Raw genomic sequence first — 21880 nt, 5'->3', positions numbered from 1 at the left:
GGGCAAAATGCCGCCAGTCTCTTTGCTAAAACATAACAAAAGTCAATTTTACTCCAGTTCCCAACAAGTTCCTCATCTCCATCTGAGACCACCTCAGCCTGGACCTTATTGTTCATATCACTATCAGCATTTTTGTCGAAGCCATTCAACAAGTCTCTAGGAAGTTCCAAATTTTCCTGTCTTCTGAGCCCTCCAAACTGTTCCAACCTCTGCCCGTTACCCAGTTCCAAAGTCACTTCCACATTTTTGGGTATCTTTTCAGTAGCACCCCATTCTACTGGTACTAATTTGCTGTATTAGTCAGTTTTCATGCTGCTGATAAATACATGCCTGAGACTGGGAAGAAAAAAGTTTAACTGGACTTACAGTTCCACATGGCTGGGGAGGCCTCAGAATCATGGTGGAAGCCAAAAGACACTTCTTGCATGGTGGCAGCAAGAGAAAATGAAGAATGCAAAAATAGAAACCCCTGATAAAACCATCCCATGTTGTGAGGCCTATTCATTATCACAGTGCAGTATGGGGAAAACAGCTCCCATAATTCAAATTATTTCCCACCAGGTCCCTCCTACAACCCCTGGGAATTATGGGAATACAATTCAAGATGAGATCTGGGTGGGGACACAGAGCCAAACGATATCACCTTCTCTTCATTAGATCTCAGTTGAAAGTCACTTCCTCCAAAGAGCCTCTGCTAGTGTTCCTCAAGAACATACTAGAGAGCCCTCCTGATTGGGATTGGAGACTCTATACCTCACCTTGCTAGAAAGGAGGGCCATTTGTATCTCTCAGTAGGCTAGGATCTTGGAAAGAGGTGGTAGGACTGCTCTGTTCATAATTCCTGACACGTAGTAGGTATTGAGAAAACGTGTATTGGATGAAATAAAGAATGCACAAATGAAAATATGTACTTGCAACACATTTGAAGTATTACTTTCCTTAGGTCTTTATAGACAGTCACGAATACACACACACACACACACACACACACAGAGAGAGGCTAGTACCTAGATAAAGCAAGAGCACGATTAACTCTCTCTTCAAGGCCTGATGTACCCAGGGCCTTCCAGGTCATCCAGAACTTGAATGCATCTGGTCTTCTGCTACATTGGATAGACTTGTCTCCTGTGTCATAGCTCACATCATAGAATTTATCCTGCTGGAAGAGGTAAGATGCCTTGGCACAGTAGCATTTTTTAAGAAGATCCTTTGAAAAAGAAAGAAAGATTACAAGACTGTTCAATTTTAGAATACTACTTGATTTTGAAAGCAAACATACACATGTACACACACAATGTGTATATTCTACCTATGCCAAATGTACATCTCACTTTGTGACTGCCTTGCATTGGACACAATCAGTGTACATTGACTTTGAGATACACGTTACCCACAGTGTTACCAAACAAAGCCTCAGAGTTGACAATGCTAAAATCCATCTTCACAATTTTACTGAGTATTGAGAAGCTGAAAAGACCATGTCATTATCGCTAGGACATCAAGGCGGGCCAGTTTTTCAGTATGAATAAAACTGTCTATAACTCACTTAAAGCTCTCCATTGGCAAACAAAAAAAAAAACTGACATATTTACACATGTTATACAATTTCATAAGCAAAATAGGTTTAAAGACCTTCTTTTTCATATTCATTTGAAAAGGCTAGACCCGACATAACTCAGGGAAAAAGCCCAGGGATAAAAACCCAGTGAAAGAGCTATGGAAGAGGTAAACAAGAGCCAACAAGTTCTCACTACCACAAAATGTCAGCTATAATTCCACAGGGCCTTTCATGTTTGTCTCATGCTGGTTTTATTTGCAACCAAATTCCATCTGCATTTACTAACTTGTTATCATTAGGAAGTGGGTGACAATTTACTGTTCACCACGATTATAGGGCCTTTGCCTCGACCTCAAACCATTAAAGTTGAAGCCATGTTGTCTTCAATGTCATCTAGTGTCTACAAAAGCCAGGATTTCCTAATCAATCATTTACAGCCCTGACAACTCCCCTAAAATATTTTAGATCCTTGTGCCTCCTCAGTGGAGCCAATGTACTCAATGTCCCTGAACCGCTTCATCATGTCTCTTCTATGTCTTATACCATTTGCTTGCATCTAACTCTCTATTTTATTATGATACTTGACACTTTCAACAGACTATATGCAGTCTATTTATAAGCTGTGAAGTTTACTGACACTAAACATAGCCTTGCCTTCTTTCTCAGGCCTGCCCTTCCATCAGGTCCCATCTCAACTTTTTCCTCCCCTTCAGCTTCATCTGCCCATCTCGTTGGACTCAAAGGAATAACTGGTATTTGGTTGCATTCGTTGGCCTTTGTCGGCCTTCGCCCTGTGCTTTCCCCATGCAATGAGCAGTCACTACCTATATCCTCTTCTTGTGTGGTCAAGCAGGTTCTTGGGAGCAGGAATCATTTCTTATCCATCGTTATATCCATGTAGCTTAACACTGCTGGGCACAGAGCACTCTCATTAAGCTATGAAGACAATGATTCCTCTCCTAATAACCCCTGACATGTGGTATAAATAGAATAAACACGGATAGATGAGCTTCTCATTTGGTGCATTTTCCAAACTTTAACAATTCAAAACTACTAGTGCTGTACAGGAAGCTACAAAAAAGCTGCTCAGTAGACATGGGGGTCCTAGAAAATGTTTCCTTCTGATCAGAGAATGTATTAAATGTGCTTCATTTGACTAATCAGCTTGTGCTAATTAGTTGAATGAAAAGGAAATCTCAACGTATCACATTTCAAATGAAAGCATAAGTTTGCTGACTTAAGCAACATTGTCTTGTGTACATACTAGTCTGGATCTAAATATGTTCTGTTATCAAAAAGTATGATTTTATACTACATAAAAATTATATACCAAACATAACCAAGAATTACAATATGCCCCTCATCCAGTATCCACTATAAACTGAATATAAAACAATAAGGCTGGGCACTGTGACTCACACCAGTAATCACAATGCTTTGGAGGGCCGAGGTAAGAAAATCACTTGAGGCCAGCAGTTTGCTACAAGCCTGGGCAATACAGTGAGACCTCATCTCTATAAACATAAAAATTAGTTGGGCATGGTGGCACGTGCCTGTGGTTGTGGCATGTGCCTGAAGTGGGAGGATCACTTGAGCCCATGAGGTCGAGGCTGCAGTGAGCTGTGAGCACACCTCGGCTTACCAGCCTGTGCAACAGCGAGACCCTGTCTCTAGAATAATAATATAATAATAATAAACATTAGTATGCCTTCAGCCTGGTTCCGATGGGTATTCTTGAGAGATACAGGGAAAGAGCAGATTGCTCTGACCTGAACACTAAAGTAGAAAAATCCCTTAAAGTCTTAGATTTTATCATCAATAACACTACTCTGATCACAGTTGCCACTGCTGCATCTCCCTGCCCTCAAAAGTCGGGAAATTTGGTTGTTTCCATAGCAACTACAGTCTGACCATATATTATAACACTAAAAGGCCACTGCATGTATTTTAAGGACAAATCACGCACACATATTCACAACACAGGCACACACACACACACTTGCATTACGATTATAAATTTACTGTCACCAACCATGAAAGATTAAAAATTCCCAAAGCAAATGAACTTTGGACATTTATTGAGCAAGTTGAAAGGGAGAGGAGGCTCATCCATTATCAGAAGAAAAATGTGTGTAATCATAAGCAAGTGGAGAACAAGAGAGCCAAGAAAGCAAATAGCAGAAGAAACAATTATCCTGCAGTAGTGACAGTTAATTTCATGGCACTAAAAATTCTGCCTTGGGAAGGTTTCCTAAAGAACTGGAGGCTTGGGATTTACTTTATCAAAAATAAACTTTCCTCCCAAATATTTCACTTTGTGTTTTAGTCTATGTCCTTGTATTAAAGTGGATGAGATGTCCTTTAGTTTTAAGACATCAACTAAGAGAAGATGCTCAGATCTCCAGTGAAAACATTTTAGAATAAGTATAGTAAAATTTAACATTGTTGAAAATAGTTATTGTGCTATCAAAGAGAAGCACCATAATTATCTTGCTCATCTTCATATACTCTTAATCCTAGCAGGACAATAAATACTAGTAACATGGCTTTCAGAGACAAGTATCCAATGAAAATTCAAATTGCTTTATATTGTGACATTAATTCAAACTCTTAGGGGTTAGTAGACATTGTATTGGGACTTGTACAGTGGCAAGCGAAAGAAGCTTAAGCAAAAGGGAGTCTTTTTATAGGCTTGTATATTTAAAAATCTAGTCGTATATATAATCTTCAGGCACAGTTGAATCCGGTACTAAATAATACCCATTATCAGGAATATGTCCTTTCGTCTTGTTCTATTATAACCTGTATTGGCCTCACTCCCTACACGGAAAGCTGGTAGGAAGGCTGAAAACTGAAGCTTCCAAGTGGGATCTAAGAGCATGGAGAAAGGCTCTGTTTGGAGACAGGAAGTGAGACAACTTTTGCTGGTGGTGCTACTAACAAACATTCTCTTTTTGACTAACATTTAGTTAGTCTAAGTCCTCTAGGTCTCCACCTTGATATTTATCTTTCTATAAATGCATCGCCCTCTTGTAGCAAGAATCTTGCTAGTCAGTTTGGAAAGAATCCCCCATCCCAATATCTCCCTTTGTCTGACCAAGTTCTTCATCCTTCTAGCCTGCCTTCAGCAAGCATCTTGTCAGATGTCTAATCTGTATCCTTTTATTCCTAATGTTTTCTCATTTTCCACCCACTGACTCCCAACCTGCCCCTTGGCTATGAATCCCTACTTGTCCATGCTGTATTCAGAAGTGAGTCAGGTTATACTGAGGTCTCTCTTCCTCATTGCAGTAGTTCCTGAACAAAGTCTGTTTTTACTACTTTACTGTCTGCTTCTAGTTTTCTTTAACATTACCCATGTAGAGAGAGACACTTGACCTCCCAACCTCACTATCTTATATGAACCTCTTTGTGACCAAACCTAGCAGGAAGCCAATTGGCAAAAGAGCCTGGAAAATATGGCTTTTAGGAGTCTGGCCCTTTTGCAGAGCAAAGCAGAGGAAAGTAAAGAATGGATTGGATTTTACGGTAAAGAGAAGCCAACGACAAGCACAGAAACCACAACTTTTACTTTCCCTCTTTGCCTTCACAACACCTAACCTAGCACATAATAATGACCAGAGCTAACATTTATTGAACTCTTACTATTTTCCAGACACTTCATATGTAATAACTCATTTAAATCTCATAACAACCCAGTGAGATAAATTCTATTTTTGTCAAGTCCATTGTACAATTTGCAACACAGCAAGTTAATTACCTAAGTTCATGTAGCTACTAGGTGATAGGGCCAGGTTTCAAACCAAAACTTAGATTCAGGGCCTGAACTCTAACCTATTATACTTTATTGCATCGACAGTGGGCACTTAAATATATGTGAAAGAGAAGGTGCTCCATTTGGAGAGGCTGGTAAAAAGGAAAATGGCAGAAGAGAGAACACTGAGCTGAGCTAGAGGTCAAAATAACTAAGATCCTGTTTCAAACTCTTACTTTTTTCTATAAACATGACTTCTGGTCTTACCACCAGTAATATCGTGTTTATAAAGCATTTTGAGATCTTTATGAATACTTGTGAATCTGGAAATATTATCCAAAATATTCACTCATTATGTGAATGAATGAATCTGTAGGTTGCATATTCTCCTGACCAAGATTAGCCAAGCCATCTTTGATTTCCATAGGCTAGATCAGATTCTGCGGTCTCTTTTTGGTCAGTGACCATGTGGGTCTACTAAGTCGGGATTCTGTGCACCAGCAGTCCCAGCCTTTTTTCGGCACCAGGGGACCAGTGCTCATGGGAGACAATTTTTCCACAGATGTGGGGGGGTGGTGTTGGGGAGATGGTTTCAGGAGGAAACTGTTCTACCTTAAATCGGGCATTAGAGTCTCATAAGGAGCACACGACCTAGATCCCTCTTATGCACAGTTCACAATAGAGTTTGCATTCCTATGAGAATCTAATGCCAAGGCTGATCTTACGGGAGGCAGAGCTCAGGTGGTAATGCTTGCTCACCTACCACTCACCTCCTGCTGTGTGGCCCGATTCCTAACAGGCCATCAACTGGTACAGGTCTGTGGCCTGGGTGGGGGGATCCTTGCTGTACACAACAAAAACCTTTGTATTTCCTCCTTGCAATCATGTTTTTCAGCTCATCAAAGAAAAGCTACCAAAAGCTCTTCCCATATGGCCCTTCCTATATTCTGTCCTATGTCACCATAAAAAAGGTCTAAACTAAATGACTTAGAAAATAGGGATATTAATCATCTTTTAATAATTCATCTAAAAATTATGTATTGAGGACCTATTACATAACAAGCACTATCATGCCAGGAGCCTGGGTATACAAGCCCATGAAGGTGCTAAGTATCTGGGTTAATATTTGTTGGCATAATGTACAAAATCAAATTCAGGTTGCAAACAGAAGACTTGGTTGTAATCTAAAATATAAAAGTGAACTTTTAAAATGATTATGCCATCTGATACTGGCTTGCTTTATTTATCAAACATTTGGGTACAGTAATATAGGCTGAAAGCTGTGCTAGGCACTGGAGATGTAAATAAGAAAGTCACCATCCTTAAGACATTTCAGGTGGGAATAGGAGCAGAAAAAACAGGCCACTACTGTCCAGTGCTAGAATAGGAAAAAGCACAAGGCGCGACCGAGCACAAAGGAGGGTCATATTCACCATCTTAGAGGTGTGAGAGATGGCTTTTCAGAAGATGCTGAGAGCTGAAAAGTGAGAGGCAGCTGGACCAATGAGAGGACAGAATTAATTGAGTATAACTGGAGCCAATTAAGGAAGTGGGCCATAGCTGGAGAGTTCAGGCTAGAAATCTAGAGTAGCCAGTCACCAAGCATCTTAAATGCCACAGTAAGAATGATTAGTGATGGAATCTTCCCAGGCTCCTATAGATCTTACAGTTTAAACTTCATTACTAATCTGGCAGAACAAAGTGAGAATCAGCAGATGTGAATTCCGCTTTTGATTTAGTTACATGGTGTCAGAGCTCAAAGCCTGTCACTTAACATCTTGGGCTTCATTTTTCTCGTTGGCCTAATGAAAATGCTGTTACTTGTTCTACCCATCATACATATTAGGAAAATCTAAGGAACTAACGTTAACTGGGAATACTCTTCAGTCTTAAACCAAAAATCTTACCCACCACTCCTCCTCTTCTGCACATTCCGGTATCCCCTGACCCCTCTGAGCTCTCACTGCCTGTTCCTCCTTTGGTTTACTTTATTTCCCCCAGGCAAGCTGCAGGACGGAACATCAGCTCTCGACTTCCTCACTGTTTATGAAATGAACATATTACAACCCTCACCCACCTTCCTTTTTAATGGAATGTATTTGCCAGTTATACAGTTATAGAAGTAGGCCGAGCTGACAGAACATATTACAAAAAATCTTGAAGCGATAAAAAGAGTTATCAATGCTCTACATCCTTCAAATGGAGCGGATCCTGACTTAATTAAGCTCCCATACTTGAAGTCCTTTGTAGATGCTGTGGGTCTTTACAAGTCTCAGCGTAGTTTAAATTGGAAGACCCTAAAGGCATTACATAAAATTAGAATGACCCCGGGCATACGCCGGGTGGACTGAGAGCTAAGGAGCCATCAATTGGCCAGGTGTAACTTGAGTTTTCTCCAGTTTCCTTAAGCAAAGAGGGAAAAATGGTTATGTTATCTTCTGCGTAGTTGGTGTGGGGTGGAAGGAAGAGAGTAAACAGAGGACAATAGAGGATATGCGGCCGGGCGCAGTGGCTCATGCCTATAATCCCAGCACTTTGGGAGGCTGAGTCGGGTGGATCACTTGAGGTCAGGAGTTTGAGAGCAGCCTGGCCAACATGGCGAAACCCCATCTCTATTAAAAATACAAAAATCAATCAGGTATGGTGGCACATGCCTGTAGTCCCAGCTACTCGGGAGGCTGAGGCAGAAGAATCATTTGAACCTGGGAGGTGGAGATTGCAGTGAGCCGAGATTGTGCCACTGCACTCCAGCCTGGGTGACAGAGGGAGACTCCATCGGGGCGGGGGAATAAAACTGTTTTTCCCAAAAGGAAGCAAATCAGACTGAACCATGTAAAACGTCAGTGTATTAGGTTGGGCCATGAATAGTCTGACAAGGAAGAAAAGAAAGAAAGGAGGGAGGGGAAAGAGCGAGGGAAGGACAGGGAAGAGAGGTGGAAAAAGGAAGAAACAAAGGATGAACAGGCCAGGCCTGGTGGCCCACGCCTGTAATCCCAGCACTTTGGGAGGCCGAGGTGGGCAGATCACTTGAGGTCAGGAGTTGGAGACCAGCCTGACCAACATGGTGAAACCCCATCTCTACCAAAAATACAAAAATTAACTGGGTGTGGTGGCACATGCCTATAATCCCAGCTACTCGGGAGGTTGAGGCAGGAGAATTGCTTGAACCTGGAAGGTGGAAGTTGCAGTGAGCTGAGATAGCGTTACTGCACTCTGGCCTGGGTGACAGAGCAGGAATCCATCTCAAAAACAAAAACAAAACAATATGAGGAATATCATTCAAAGGTGAGATTTCAAGTGCTAAAGTATAGGTCAGTACAAGGCACCTGTGTAAATGGATGCATTTTGAGCTTGTGGAAACCAGCAGACTATTTGGATGCCATCTAATACACAGATTCTTACATTAGCACACCACTTTTATCAATCTTTTGCCTTTTTTGTCTAAAATGCTGATGTATGAAGTTAGAAAGTGGGAAAATAACTCTCTTCATTTCTCTAAATGCAAGTCCACCCACTACTTTTGTCTTTCTGGTTTTTTGTTTTGTTTTGTTTTTTCCTCAGTGTTGTAAATGTTCCTTTTTTCGGGCTTTCAAATGTATACAACATGTTACAAGTCCTGTGGTAAGAATGAGAGCAGGTCATCAAAATCATTTGAAACAATCTTTGCACTTAACCTTCACCTCGCCCTCCTGTGTCTGTTCTTCTGTGTAACCTCTGCTTTCCTAGTCTCATGCACAGTGAATGAAGGATGGTGGCATTCTACTGTAAGAGCTATTCACTTATAACTGGGAATTTGCCTTCAACTTTAACCAGCGAGGACTCATTTCCTGAGTCTCTACTCACAATCTTTCTGCATTTTACTCTACTTATGTTCACCTATAATCCAAAGCAGGTATTCTTTCATTTCTGTCATCTTGAAATAGACATCTTTCATTTTTTTTTTCCTATGGCATGTCTTTCATTCATTTCTTTACTTGGATTTATTTAGTTCATTTTTCTGCTGTAGATTTTTCATTCTGTCAGAATAGAAAATATTTAAAATCATCCGGTTTGCATACAGCTTGGAGAGAGAACTTATTTTTTATAAAGGGGCACAATTATTTTTTGAATTTGCCACCAAATCTGAATTCCTATTTGCCTTTTCATCTGCAATTTGAGAGACTAATTGCAGACACATTGTGCTCCATTGGATGTTTCAATGTAGGAGGTTCAAATCATGATATAAAGGCTTGCTTCTATTACCAGTTCCGAATCATTTTTTGATATTGACTCAGCTATCTTTCCCATTCCAGTCAAGCATTTTCCAGTCACTGGTATCGCCTATAGATCAACCTCTGCTCAAATCCTCAATTAGTTCTCCAATTCTCACTTCCTTCTCATGATCTCTTGTACTTCCTGGAACATGTTGTGTACAGAAGTTTGCTGATACTTTTTTGTTTGTTTTTTAATAGTTTATTTTCAGAGGTGGGATTGTAGAGAACTTTAAGTTTCTATTTTTATATTACTTGGATTTATTACAAGTATATATTAAGAAAAAGATATTTTCACACACACCTTTTCCTCCAAAAACATCATTGCATAAAATTCATACTATAAGAAGAATCTCTATGCATATTCTCTGGGGGATATATACATATTTTTTGTCTTATTCCAATTTAAGGAGCATGAGGCTACAAGGAGACAACAACCTTGCTCTAATATTTTCTCAGAAATAATCTGAAGTGTATCAGATACATAATGAAGTTTTGCTGATACATAAGGTGCTTGTGATTGAATTTCTGTTCTGGTGAACAGTCTGCCCTGTATTCTTCTGCCATATAGTGACATATTTGAGCTTGTACTGCCATTTTGACATCTCCTTTCCTCGAGTTTATTTTGATCTCCAGTTTCTCAAAAACTGTGTGCTGTCAGCCCTCCTCACAAACTGGTTCGATGGTCTGCCTGGTTCAAGCCGTTTCCAGAAAGTTTCTGGGTGCTGTGTGCTAGGTTTCCAACAATGTGACTTCATCTCTTGTTTCAGTTAATTGACATAATGCTTTTAACTTCACAGCTATCTGTGAAAATATATTCTTTGAGAAAACATCAGCATTTCAATTCATGATACTATGAAAGAAAAGTTTTACATGATACATATAGACAGGTAAATACAGAAATATATACAGAGAGAGATCTGTGTTTGTATTCCACCTTTGACCCTTTCGTTGATGCGCTCTTGAAAATTCTTAAGTTGCTTTACAAAGCTGAGGTCAGTTGCTTCTTTCCTTAATACATTTGACATTTTTGTGGTGGTTCAAAATCCTCACTTTCCCACTGTGTATATTGCTTTATGTAATAGGTTATCAAAGAGATCCTACAGCTCTGTCCAGCTCAAGGCAGAAGAACAGGAAAGGGCATTTTGTGCAGTGGGCACTACTCCCCAGGTTCCTCCCATGAGCCCCCAGTCGTCTCTTGGCCGCACCCTCCTCTGGCTCGCCTTTCTTCTCATTTGTCATCTTTGCTACTCTCTCTCCCAGTCACCCACAGTAGTCTCACAGCACAATGGGCAAAGGAAATAGCAGCCTTCCACGCAAAATGAAAGTAGAGAGGGAGGGGGAGGGAAGTCCCTCCCCCTCATGCTACAAGGGCGGGGCTGGAAACACCAGCCTTCTTGATAGTGGTTTACACATTACCAGCTATGAACTGCCAAGAGGTCGCAGGCACTGGATCAGTTTGACATCATCTGTAAAAACTACTGACTTCTAGAATATTCTTAGCACTTAGTGTTGAGATCAAGACTCCCCTTCCAATTCCAGAAAGCCTCTTGGAAGATTCCAGAAAGCTTTAAGTTTCAGGGCTGCAGACCTGTTAGGAATTTTCAGAGAACTGCTAGCATACTTTAGTGCAAGATCTGAGATATTTTCTCCCAGAGTGTAAATCTTCCTTAAATACCCCTAACTAAGGGTTAGAATGAGCTGCTTAGAAAATGAGGAGACTGAACTAAAAGATATTTTTAGAAATGCAACTTAATAATTTTAAACCATAACGCTGCCTACAGGAGAGGAAAGTTGGACTCAGTTTCTTAGAGAATGTGTAAGTGCCTCTATAAATAGGTAAGAAACATTTGATAGTGCAGAGATCACTTGGCAATACCTCGGCATGCCCTACAAGCGTTTAAAAATAGTACAATCGGGCTTCTCTCTTGGGACAGATGGAGATTTTTTGATTTTCCCTAGGCAACAATCAACATACCTTCTCTATTAAAAATAATCTAAAACAGTGTTTTTCAAACTCTGACTACAACTCACAGTAAGAAATTATTTTTAAATAGTGACACAGTATCCACCCTACTACACATGAAACTGAAAGAAAAATTTCATGGAATAGTACACATTACCACATGGAGCGCATACTGATTTTTTTCTATTTCAGTCTGTTCTGTTCATTAAAAGGAAAAATAAAAAGCTGGCATGACTTACAATTGACTGTAACTCAAGAACAATTAGTACAGTAATTGTTAACCCTGGATAACATTAGAATCATCTGTTGTTTTTTTCCCCCAAAAAATAACATTGCAGGATTCCTACTCCAGGCCACAGAACCAGAATTTTCTGTGTGAAGTAAGGGCAATGTTACTGTTCAAAATGTTTCACAGGCGATGCTCAGGTGCAGCCAGGATTGAAAACCACTGCTCTGATGGGTCTTGATCTCACGTTGAAAAATCCTGATCTAGAAGTTTCAGTGAATATTACATTCATGTTGGGACTAGAGAAGTCTGAAGTGTTGAGTTTTTCTGATAACATATAAACTAGGGTGATTATCTAACTTATTTTTTGCTACTAGTACTTATTATAAGAGTTTTATTTGTGTGTGAATACAAGTGAAGAATGGCTTTATTCCATGTAACCCAAAGAGAATATGGGTTACATGTCGTCCATGCTGAAGTCTTAATCAGTAGGAGGAAAAAAGAAGCTCCAAACTATAAAACCTATGTCCACGGGCTTACAGCATGGATGAAATGTGCAAACAAAACCAAGAACCTTATTCAACCTTTTGCTTTGCCATGTATATCAGTCTGTTTTCATGCTGCTGATAGATATACCAGAGACTGGCCAATTTACAAAAGAAGTTTAATGGACTTATAGTTCCACGTGGCTGGGGAGGCCTTCCAATCATGGTGGAAGGTGAAAGGCACATCTTACATGGCGACACACAAGAGAACTTGTGCAGAGAAGCTCCCTTTTCTAAAACCATCAGATCTTGAGAGACTACTATTATGAGAATAGCATGGGAAAGACCTGCCCCCATGATTCAGCTGCTTCCCACTGGGTCCCTCCCACAACACAAACGAACTGTGGGAACTACAATTAAAAATGAGATTTGGGTGGGGACACAGGCAAACCATATCATTATGTTATTGTGATATGGAAGAAAAACCATTTGTTTTCAGAAGCTAGTATCAACTGATAGGTGAACTTTGCTCACTTGTCTCTGATAGGAAGAACTGCGATCCTTCCTCTTCCTATGTTACTGCTAACTCTGAGTTTCTGGGATCCATTTGAGACCCTACTTTGTTGCAAAAGGGATTTAAGGTAGCCTACAATATGGTAGGATTGGGAGAGGACAAAAGGAAGGAGAGATAAGAGATAGGAGAAGTGAGGGAGGTAGGGTAGAGATGGGGGAAGAAGAGAAGGAGGGGGAAATAAAAGGGAGAATGTGGAACAGGAGAATAAATGAGGTTCAAAGCCAAGAGAAAATGCAGTGAAGGAAGCCTGGCATGTCTGCACACAAAAGGCACATGAGAAGGGAGACAAAAGACGAGAGATTACAGAATTTGGCAAATGTTTGGCATATCTAGTTAACTGACACATAGTGTAGCAAAGGCATTCAGTAGTCATTTACTGCTTCTGAACTTTGGGTATTTACTGTGTAATGGTCATCTACATCACCTTGCTTCATCATATAACATTTTCATTTATCTGCAGATTGAGGATAATAATATTGCACTGCAGCCTACCACCTGGAGATATGTGGATTATTTGTGGCATGATGTGTAAGTAAATGCCTGAAAAAACATATTAACACAGGATGTTTTTCTTCAGTCTAGATGGATTAATTGCATCTCTCTAAAATAGGTAGACAGATGTCTAGAAATGTTCTCTTTCAAATTGGACAAAACAGACACAGAGTGAGTGTGCTGCTTTGGACTGAGGCTAGAAGAGCAATTCTTCACCAAGAGCATAATACTTAACAAAATCAATCTATGTCCCCAGCTTATTGTGATGCTGTCAACAAAGGCACGGTTCCTCCTCAAATGGAATTTTACATTTGAATTTTACCTTTAGCAGTAAGGCCTGTGGCCTACATTTCTTGGAGTTTGAGCATTCTTGAGAGTTCTGGCCTCTGAGGCCTGAAGTATAGGTAGGAGATTGATATCACAGAAAGGCAAATGCTATGCAGGAAGGTGAGTTCTGAAACATAAGTTTCCTGTTCTTTATATAAATCCCATTGAAGATTTGTGGGACATTACTGACATTACCATCACCATGAGCAGTCCTATTTAAAACTATCCTTAAATGCCAGTTAAAAATTTAGGAAGTACTTGGTGGAACCTTTTGGATACAACAAAAGATGTAGTGGACAATAGCATTTTTTTAAAGGACTTATAAACTACAGAAATGTGCTAAAATGACAAATGTTTCCACTATACTAATGGATATTTGTTCATACAGAAGAGCCTGTGCGTTTGCATGTGGCTTACTCAACATAGACATAACAAGGAAAAAGGATATTATTTGCTGTGTGCTGACTACCTGGTTAACAATGCATTGCACATGTTTGAACCTTATTTAATGTTATAGTAGTTTTTCAAAACAGAAAGTGTCTTCATTATACAGACAACAGCATCAAGGTTCAGAAAGGTTAAATGACTTCTCAAAGTCACACAAGGCAGTCCCAAGCAGAGGAATAACTCAAATACAAATCTTGCTGGGTTTTCAAGGTCCGTATGTTACCCACTGAGAAATATTTAATCCCAGAATTTCCCAGTTCAGACTATAGCCTTGGAGACTGGGTAAAGCAAACCCGCATATCTGGATGTTCTAAAACAAGGATCAGCAAGTGATTCCATCTTATACATCCTATATAGGATAGATAGAATCTTATCTGTATAGGGCCAGGTAGTAAATACTGTCAGGTTTGCAAGCCACATGATCTCTATCACAACCACTCAACTCTATGGTGGTAGCATGAAAACAGCCATAGAGAATATTTAAATGAGCATGACTGACTGTATTCTAATAAAACTTTATAAGAACAGGTGACAGGTCAGGTTTAACCCAAGGGCCATAATTTTTGGACCCCTGCTTTAAGACATTCCAGTGAAGAGACACTCCTTGTCATTTCCAAATTTGTAGAGGCAGAAAAAGTTAAACCTTTACATGAAGGCTGCAAAACCAGAGACATTTTTCTTGATTTAAAAAAAAGGAATAAGAGTTCGAGACCAGCCTGGCCAACACAGTGAGACCCTGTCTCTACTAAAATTAGCTGGGCATGGTGGTGGGCACCTGTAATCCCAGCTGCTTGGAAGACTGAGGCAGGAGAATCACTTGAACCTGGGAGACCAAAGGTTGCAGTGAGCCGAGATTGTGCACTCCAACCTGGGCAACAGAGCCAGACTCTGTCTCCAAAAAAAAAAAAATTGTCTTTCATTTTCATTAAGGTAAATTTTTAATCCCGTTTAATAAAATGGCCATGGTTTATTTTCCTTTCTGGATTTGAGAAACATTTTACACAATTCCCATAGAGAATGACATTTGAAAATCAAGACCCATACTGGCTTATAATTTCTAATTTTCATTGTTCCCCCAATACCCCAAGAAGAAAAAAAAAATACTCTGTGATGAAACTGGTTAAATTTGGTTTCATTTTCTGTTTTACTGCAAATAGTAAGTGGAAGCTACCAGTAAAGGAGCAAAAAAGGAGGCAGGGAGGGAAAGTAGACAGGTCTCTCTGGTCGGTTAAAAGGGAGGGATATGTGATGACGTTTACGATTCTCTGGCGCAATCCTAGGTCTGTAGGTATGAGAATTATGGTGTCCAAACCAAACAAGAAAACCGTTGTCTGACAAATTGCACGTGTCCTGAAGGGAACAAGAGAACCATATGTATTTAGAACAACCATGACTGCAAATCCAGGGGAGAGAGTGACTATATCTACAGAATTTCTGTACAACCTTGGCTGAAAGAGGGAAAGTGTAATGAGAAAAACCTACAGGCAAGAGTCTGGGGACCGAATTGAGTTAGGTGGAGATTCATAGGTCAGTTTAAACTAGACTGGCTGTGGAAATGAGTTAGAAGTAGCAAAATCATCAGCATTACTACTTCATTTTGTATAGGTTCCAAAGGGGATTAAACAGGCAGGTTTTATCTTTCTAAATCAACGTTTTCTATTTCTGTACATTATTATGTCTTTAAAATTCAGTTTTAGGCAGGAAATAGTGTTGATCCATTACCTGCCGTCTTGTTTTAGGCACACATAAGCTATGTGGTTAAAAGCATGGATTGTGGACTGAGCATGACTGACTGAATCCCACTTCCATCCTTTATGAGATTCATGGAAGGCTGTGAGCATGTTGTTTATGCTTTCTGTATTCAGGTTCCTCATCTGTACAGTAGGAAGGGGAATAGTCCCTACCTCATGGGATTGATATATGGATTTGATGGGTTACTATATTTATCCACTTGTTTTAACTGTTTATGGAACTTGCCAGGCCTGTACTGGACATGAGGAACAGGCAGGGAGCCTCTTTCAATATAGGTGAGAGGCTAATGGCTCCACCATTAGAGGAATTTGCGATATGTACTGAACAAATGCTTGGCTAGAGAGGAGGGCCCCTAAAGCGTCCTGGAAAAGCAGAAAGGCCGCCTGGCAGAGTTGAGGCTTGAGCTGTGTTTTATGGGAGAAACAGTAGGACTCAAGTAGGCAAAGAAGAGAGTATCTGGTTTTCCACACAGAGGGAACAACTTGCCTGTAGGAAAATAAATGCATTCTTAACATGATGTTTAAATCCCTCCATATGTGATCTGAAATTGCTTCCAAGCCTCATCTCCCAGCACATCGTTCCCCAGTCCCAGATACCCACATGTCATTGTCCAGATCTGACTTTGCTCTCCCCAAGACCATAGATTCTTAATCTGTGTTTTTCTTTTCTTTCCTTTTTTTTTCTTTGTTTTGTTTTGTTTTGTTCTTTGAGACAGAGTCTTACCCTGTCACCCAGGCTGGAGTGCAGTGGCATGATCTTGGCTCACTGCAATCTCTGCCTCTCGCGTTCAAGCGATTCTCCTGCCTCAGCCTCACGAGTAGCTGAGACTACAGGTGCATGACACCATCCCTGGCTACTTTTTGTATTTTTGGTAGAGACAGGATTTCACCATGTTGGCCAGGCTAGTCTTGAACTCCTGACCTCAGGTAATTCGCCCGCCTCAGCCTACCAAAGTGCTGGGATTATAGGCATGAGCTACCACGCCCGGCCCACATATTCTTAATTTCTGTGACAGTTCAGTGCTTGTCAGAAATCAGGGGATAACCGTATTTACAGCATCTTAGGGTGAAGGGTGCCACACCCTATTCCTGTCCCATATCCAAACACTGATGTAGTCCCCACGCCTATCACGGCTCAGCATACCCTCTAAAAAGTCACCATGTGCTGACATACAGTGCCCACACCCCAGTGACCTAAAATGAACCATAGACACTTTCCTTCTCGCCTGCCTTACAAAATCCATGAACGCATTACAATGATGAGTGACAATATGTCTTCTTTCTAGTCTCATGTAGCCTGGCATGCATGTCTGTTTTTGGTTCTAAATAATTATAAATGTCTTGAATGTAAGTGACAACCTTTGTCAAAATTGTCTAAAGCTATAGAGGCATTGAGAAAATAAATCTCCGTACAGGGAGAGTTAAACTCCATGAGTTCATACTAATTTATTGTTGTATTGTAAATCCAATATCAGATTCTAGAATATACTTAAGATTCCAGCTCCATGAAATTAACCTTGCCCACCAATCATGGGTGAGTCATTTCCTCAATCAAAAGCTTTTTAAACAAAGACGACAACTGAAGAACTCCTAGAGATTTTCCTTTTAGATTTCAATTGAACCTTTTACGTGAAGGGGCCCTATATCTTTCAAAATTGGGAAATGAAATCTATTAGAGTGGCTAACCCTCTAACGCTTGATGTTGCTACCTCACAGGCAGAAAACAATCTTTTCCTTATTACATATAAATTTCTGGTTCACACTAGCTCTGAAAACAGCTACGTATTTCATTGCATTTCACTCCCTCTCTGGCAAGTTGGATATTGAAATGGCACAAAGATTCTGACAGTGCTCTAAATGAATGCACCAGTATTTCTATAACTGGATGTCAAGGGTTTAATCTACACTTTGGTGCTAAGACTGAAAATAAAACAGACGAATACTATTTCAAGGTAAGACCAAAAGAACATATAATAGCCACATGTGCTACTCCATGACAAGGGCATAATGAAATGTACTGGGAAGAGAGTAGCCTTATAAAGGAGAAGTGGTAAACTTCTTTCTGATAACTGCTATGGAACTGGAGATGGGGAAGATACAATTCTTGGTTTGTTTGTTTGTTTGTTTGTTTGTTTGTTTGTTTTTTTTTTTTTTTTTTTTTTTTTTAGTTTCTGGACTACATTTAAAAATCGGCAATCCACTAGTAAATTGTCACAGCAAGGCATGGAAGATGTTCATTGTAGACACAATTTAGCCTCCTTGCCCAGTTCACAATGACCCCTTACTTCCCCTCTCATCCATAGAGATGGGCATAATGAACCCTCGCTCCATCCCGCTGCCCCACCAATTGGACCAGAGGCTAAGAAGACTAGAAATGTAGAATTAACACTGAGATATTCTAATTTAGCTTTGCTAGTCTTTTGGGCAGAGATGTAAACATTATACTGTGGAGGTGCCATATTTTTCCTGTCATGAGAACTTAAAAGCAAATATAATTGTTAGAAGTTTTAAAATTATATCACTTTGGATGTATACAAAGGGAACTTTATTTTTCTTTAAAACATTTCTGATTTGGAGCCACCATTACTTCTAATGCATAATATTTAGTCTGGTCACTTCCAGAAAAACTCAAATTGACCAGTCAGACCATTCAGAAATAAAACATAGTTGATCAAGAATTTTTTTTTTCTGAGGGTAATTTCTTCCTCCTCTTGTTCTCTATTTCATGTTATTGTGAATTTCTCAAATGCTGTTGAGAAGAGTTGCCAGTTAAAATACAAAATACCCCCATTAAATTTGAATTTCAAACACATTATAAATTTATAAAAACCATTAATATAAGTATGTCCTATATAACATTTGGGATATACTTACACTAAAATATTGTTTAATGAAAATCAAATTTAACTGAGCCTCCTGTGTTTTTATTTACTGAATCTGGCAACCTTATACTGAGGTGTGAAATCTGCTTGTCCAGTTTGGTCACTGCAGTCGTGTGTTGAGCTCCGCCCTTAGCTCATCCCAAGATGGTCTTCCCACCTTCCTGCTTATGCCTGAAGATCTGCCATGGCCTCTGAATGTCAGATCACTTGAGGCCTGCTTCTTGCTTCATGCTCCTATTTCCAGGCATCTTTCTGTCTTGTTCATGTTCAGTCACTTTTGGATGATCCTCCATACCAGCCACTCTGAAGCCTGCAGGAACACAGGGGGCTACCCCAGGTACTCTAATGCCTAGATAAAGGGCCATCTCTAGTTTCTGCTTGACCATATTGACATGGGAGATGGAGGGGGAGGCTTCCCACATTTTCACCTAGAATTTGAGCTGACAGGAAAGAACCTATTATCCTTTCATTTACAGGGAGGTTCTATTCTTTCTTGGTGCCCTGGGTTTACACTTATACTTAAGAATTGCTTTCTCTTCAGAGAGGCCTCTTCCCTCCCCAACTCTGAAGCCTGTTTATCTACTTGGGAAAGAGGATGTGAATTAAAAATGGTTTTTCATATAAGATATCCTTCCAAGAATAACTATGGAGTGTAAAAGGTAAAAATTTGTCACCCTTTATCTCTGGTTTCATTCTGATCATTATCTGAGTACAATAAAACCCAGAATTTCATAACACATCTTAAGCACTTTGGGAGATTAAAATCACTATTATAAATCAGTCTTTGCTCAGAGTAAACTAACATGGTTATTATAGATTAATTGGAAAATAATTTAGATGAGAACACTCCAAAATGGAACTTAAGGAGCTGAGCCAAAACTGCCCTCAAATGTAAAACAGCATTCTTACAGAACAAAAACATAAATCGGGAGAAATGGAATATTAATTACATAAATTTAATAAGGACATGAAAAATAAATGCAAAAAGTGATTCCTTATGGAAAGAAAATAAGTAATCAGGGAAAATTTTTTAATTAAAAATTAAGATTTCAGGCAGGGATATGAGACAAAAATGAGATAAAAATAAAGACATGGCATATATTATGCTAAGATCTTTGAAAATCTTAGCAAAATGTATTTGAGAAAATATTGAACTCAACTACAGCAGAAAATTAATAGTTCAATTTAAAAACTGAACACACAGTCAAAGAATTATCTATCCCAAAATTTCTGAGCAAGAGTTTTATTACATTTCCTGAACATTTCTAAAAACTGATGCCTGTTATTGAAATTTTTTTTAAAAGACATTTTAAAACTGTACTCAAAATACTATCCAACCAAGATAAAACACAAAGAATAGATTGATCACATGTATATGGAGGCAAAAATCATCCACTAACATATTAAAATAATTTAATGTAATAAAATGAGGTGAATCAGTAACATAGAAAATCTATTAACATGAATTTTGTTTAAGGAGTAAATTGATAGAATTGCCTTATATGATAATAGAAAGATATATGGTAAAACTCAATACTAGATAATTTCTCAATATTAAGAATATATAAGTTAGGGCACCTTCAATAAAATTACAAAGACAACAATGTCTTTTGTTTACTATTACTGAACATATTTTTGAAAATTCTATCAGTGCATTATAATTGTAACCAATATGAAGCTTAGATATTAGAATGAAAAAAATGACAGTTTATACTACAGTTTATACTGATATTCTCTTGCATTTCTAAGAATATGATTATAACTTAAAATCTCTCAGAACCAATTAGCTAGCGATCTGGTAAAGTAGTTAAATATAAGTAAATATTTCAAAAGTGTTTCTTACATCAGCCTTAGCAGTCAGAAGGTTTAAAAAACAAAATATATAATACAAAATGTATAAATAATCCAAGCAAAACATATGCAGGGTCCTCTGTTAGAAAAGCCATTACAACTGAAATACTTACAGGTAAACTGATATAATGTATGAGTGTCTTTTTTCTCTTTTTTTTTTTTATACACAGGCAAGAGGGGGAAGAAGTAGATATGAAACTTCTCATGAATTGATCCTTGCTAAAAACCATGTGATGGGTTCATGAACGTTCATCTCTACTTTTGTACATATTTGAAATTTATAACAAAGTTAAAAAGAAACTTTGAAATAAATGAGATCTGAATAAATATTACTAGGTTGGAAGGCTAAAATCATACAAAGATGTTAAGTCTTCTGAAATTAACTTGTAGGTTTAATATAAACTTTAGAAAAACTCCCCAGTGGAAGTTTTTTAAACTTAAGTTTTTGAGAACTGTTTGGAAGAATAAATAAGTCATTTTGTAAAAGACTCTACTAGATGAAATATATTCTGAAGCTACAATGATTACAGCAAGGTGGACTTGCAAAACAATCAACAGCCGTTTGATCCAATGAATGGGATTATTTCAGAAATGTAATATCAAGTTATATTCATGCCTTACCCAGTCTTCTGACCCTTAATTAAAATTCCTCTACTTTTCTCCTCCAGTTTATGCACTAATGCTATGTTTTTTACAAATTATTTTCACTTTAGACTATTCCATATTTCCTCTAGTTGATATGCAGGTTTTGTACAATATTGGGTTTCATTTGGTACATCTAATGGGATAATTTGCTCATACGAAAATCTGGTATCACTTGGAGACTTTCTCTATAGATGAATAGTTAACGTGTGTTACAAAAAGATGACAAAATTCCACAAGAAAAATAGATGGCTGGATGATATTTCCAAATACCAATATCTCCTAATTGAACAAGACAGGTTTAGCTTCCCATGTTTCTGACAGTCACTGATTACCTCAGTAACTACAGTTGTAAGAAGTGTCTGGATGGGGGAGAAGGTGTTGCAAATTTTGTAATAGGAAGAAAGCTTCTAAAAACATATATGGACTTTCATGTAATGCACACCGCTGAACTTGGCTGAAGGTGCTGAATTAGCTGCTTTCGTGGTAAAGATGGCCGTGATTAAAGAAATATTCTCAAGCTTCTTTAAACCCAAGGAGACTGTTTTTTTAGATCATAAGAAGGGGTAGAAGTGGATAAAGAAAGCAAGATGCTGGTTATATAAGCAAAATATATTAATTTATACTTAGCATAGACATATTAACATGCATCTCAAGAAAATTTTAAATGATTTA

The 21880-nt window shown here is 38.8% G+C and overlaps 1 protein-coding gene across 2 annotated transcripts in view; it reads right to left on the bottom strand.

The window, feature by feature from the left end:
- GADL1 (glutamate decarboxylase like 1) overlaps positions 1–21880 on the bottom strand; it is a 168516-nt gene that overhangs the window by 75069 nt on the left and 71567 nt on the right. For both annotated transcript variants that reach the window (XM_015445005.4, XM_065539812.2), the window contains exon 12: positions 1008–1207. In XM_015445005.4, the coding sequence (XP_015300491.3) occupies positions 1008–1207 (200 nt within the window). The remainder of the gene's footprint in view (positions 1–1007; positions 1208–21880) is intronic.

The sequence above is a fragment of the Macaca fascicularis genome, chromosome 2 (genome assembly GCF_037993035.2).
Source record: "Macaca fascicularis isolate 582-1 chromosome 2, T2T-MFA8v1.1".
NCBI classification, from domain to species: Eukaryota; Metazoa; Chordata; class Mammalia; order Primates; family Cercopithecidae; genus Macaca; species Macaca fascicularis.
Note: the sequence above shows the minus strand (reverse complement) of the source record. Positions and strands in the feature narration are given on the sequence as shown.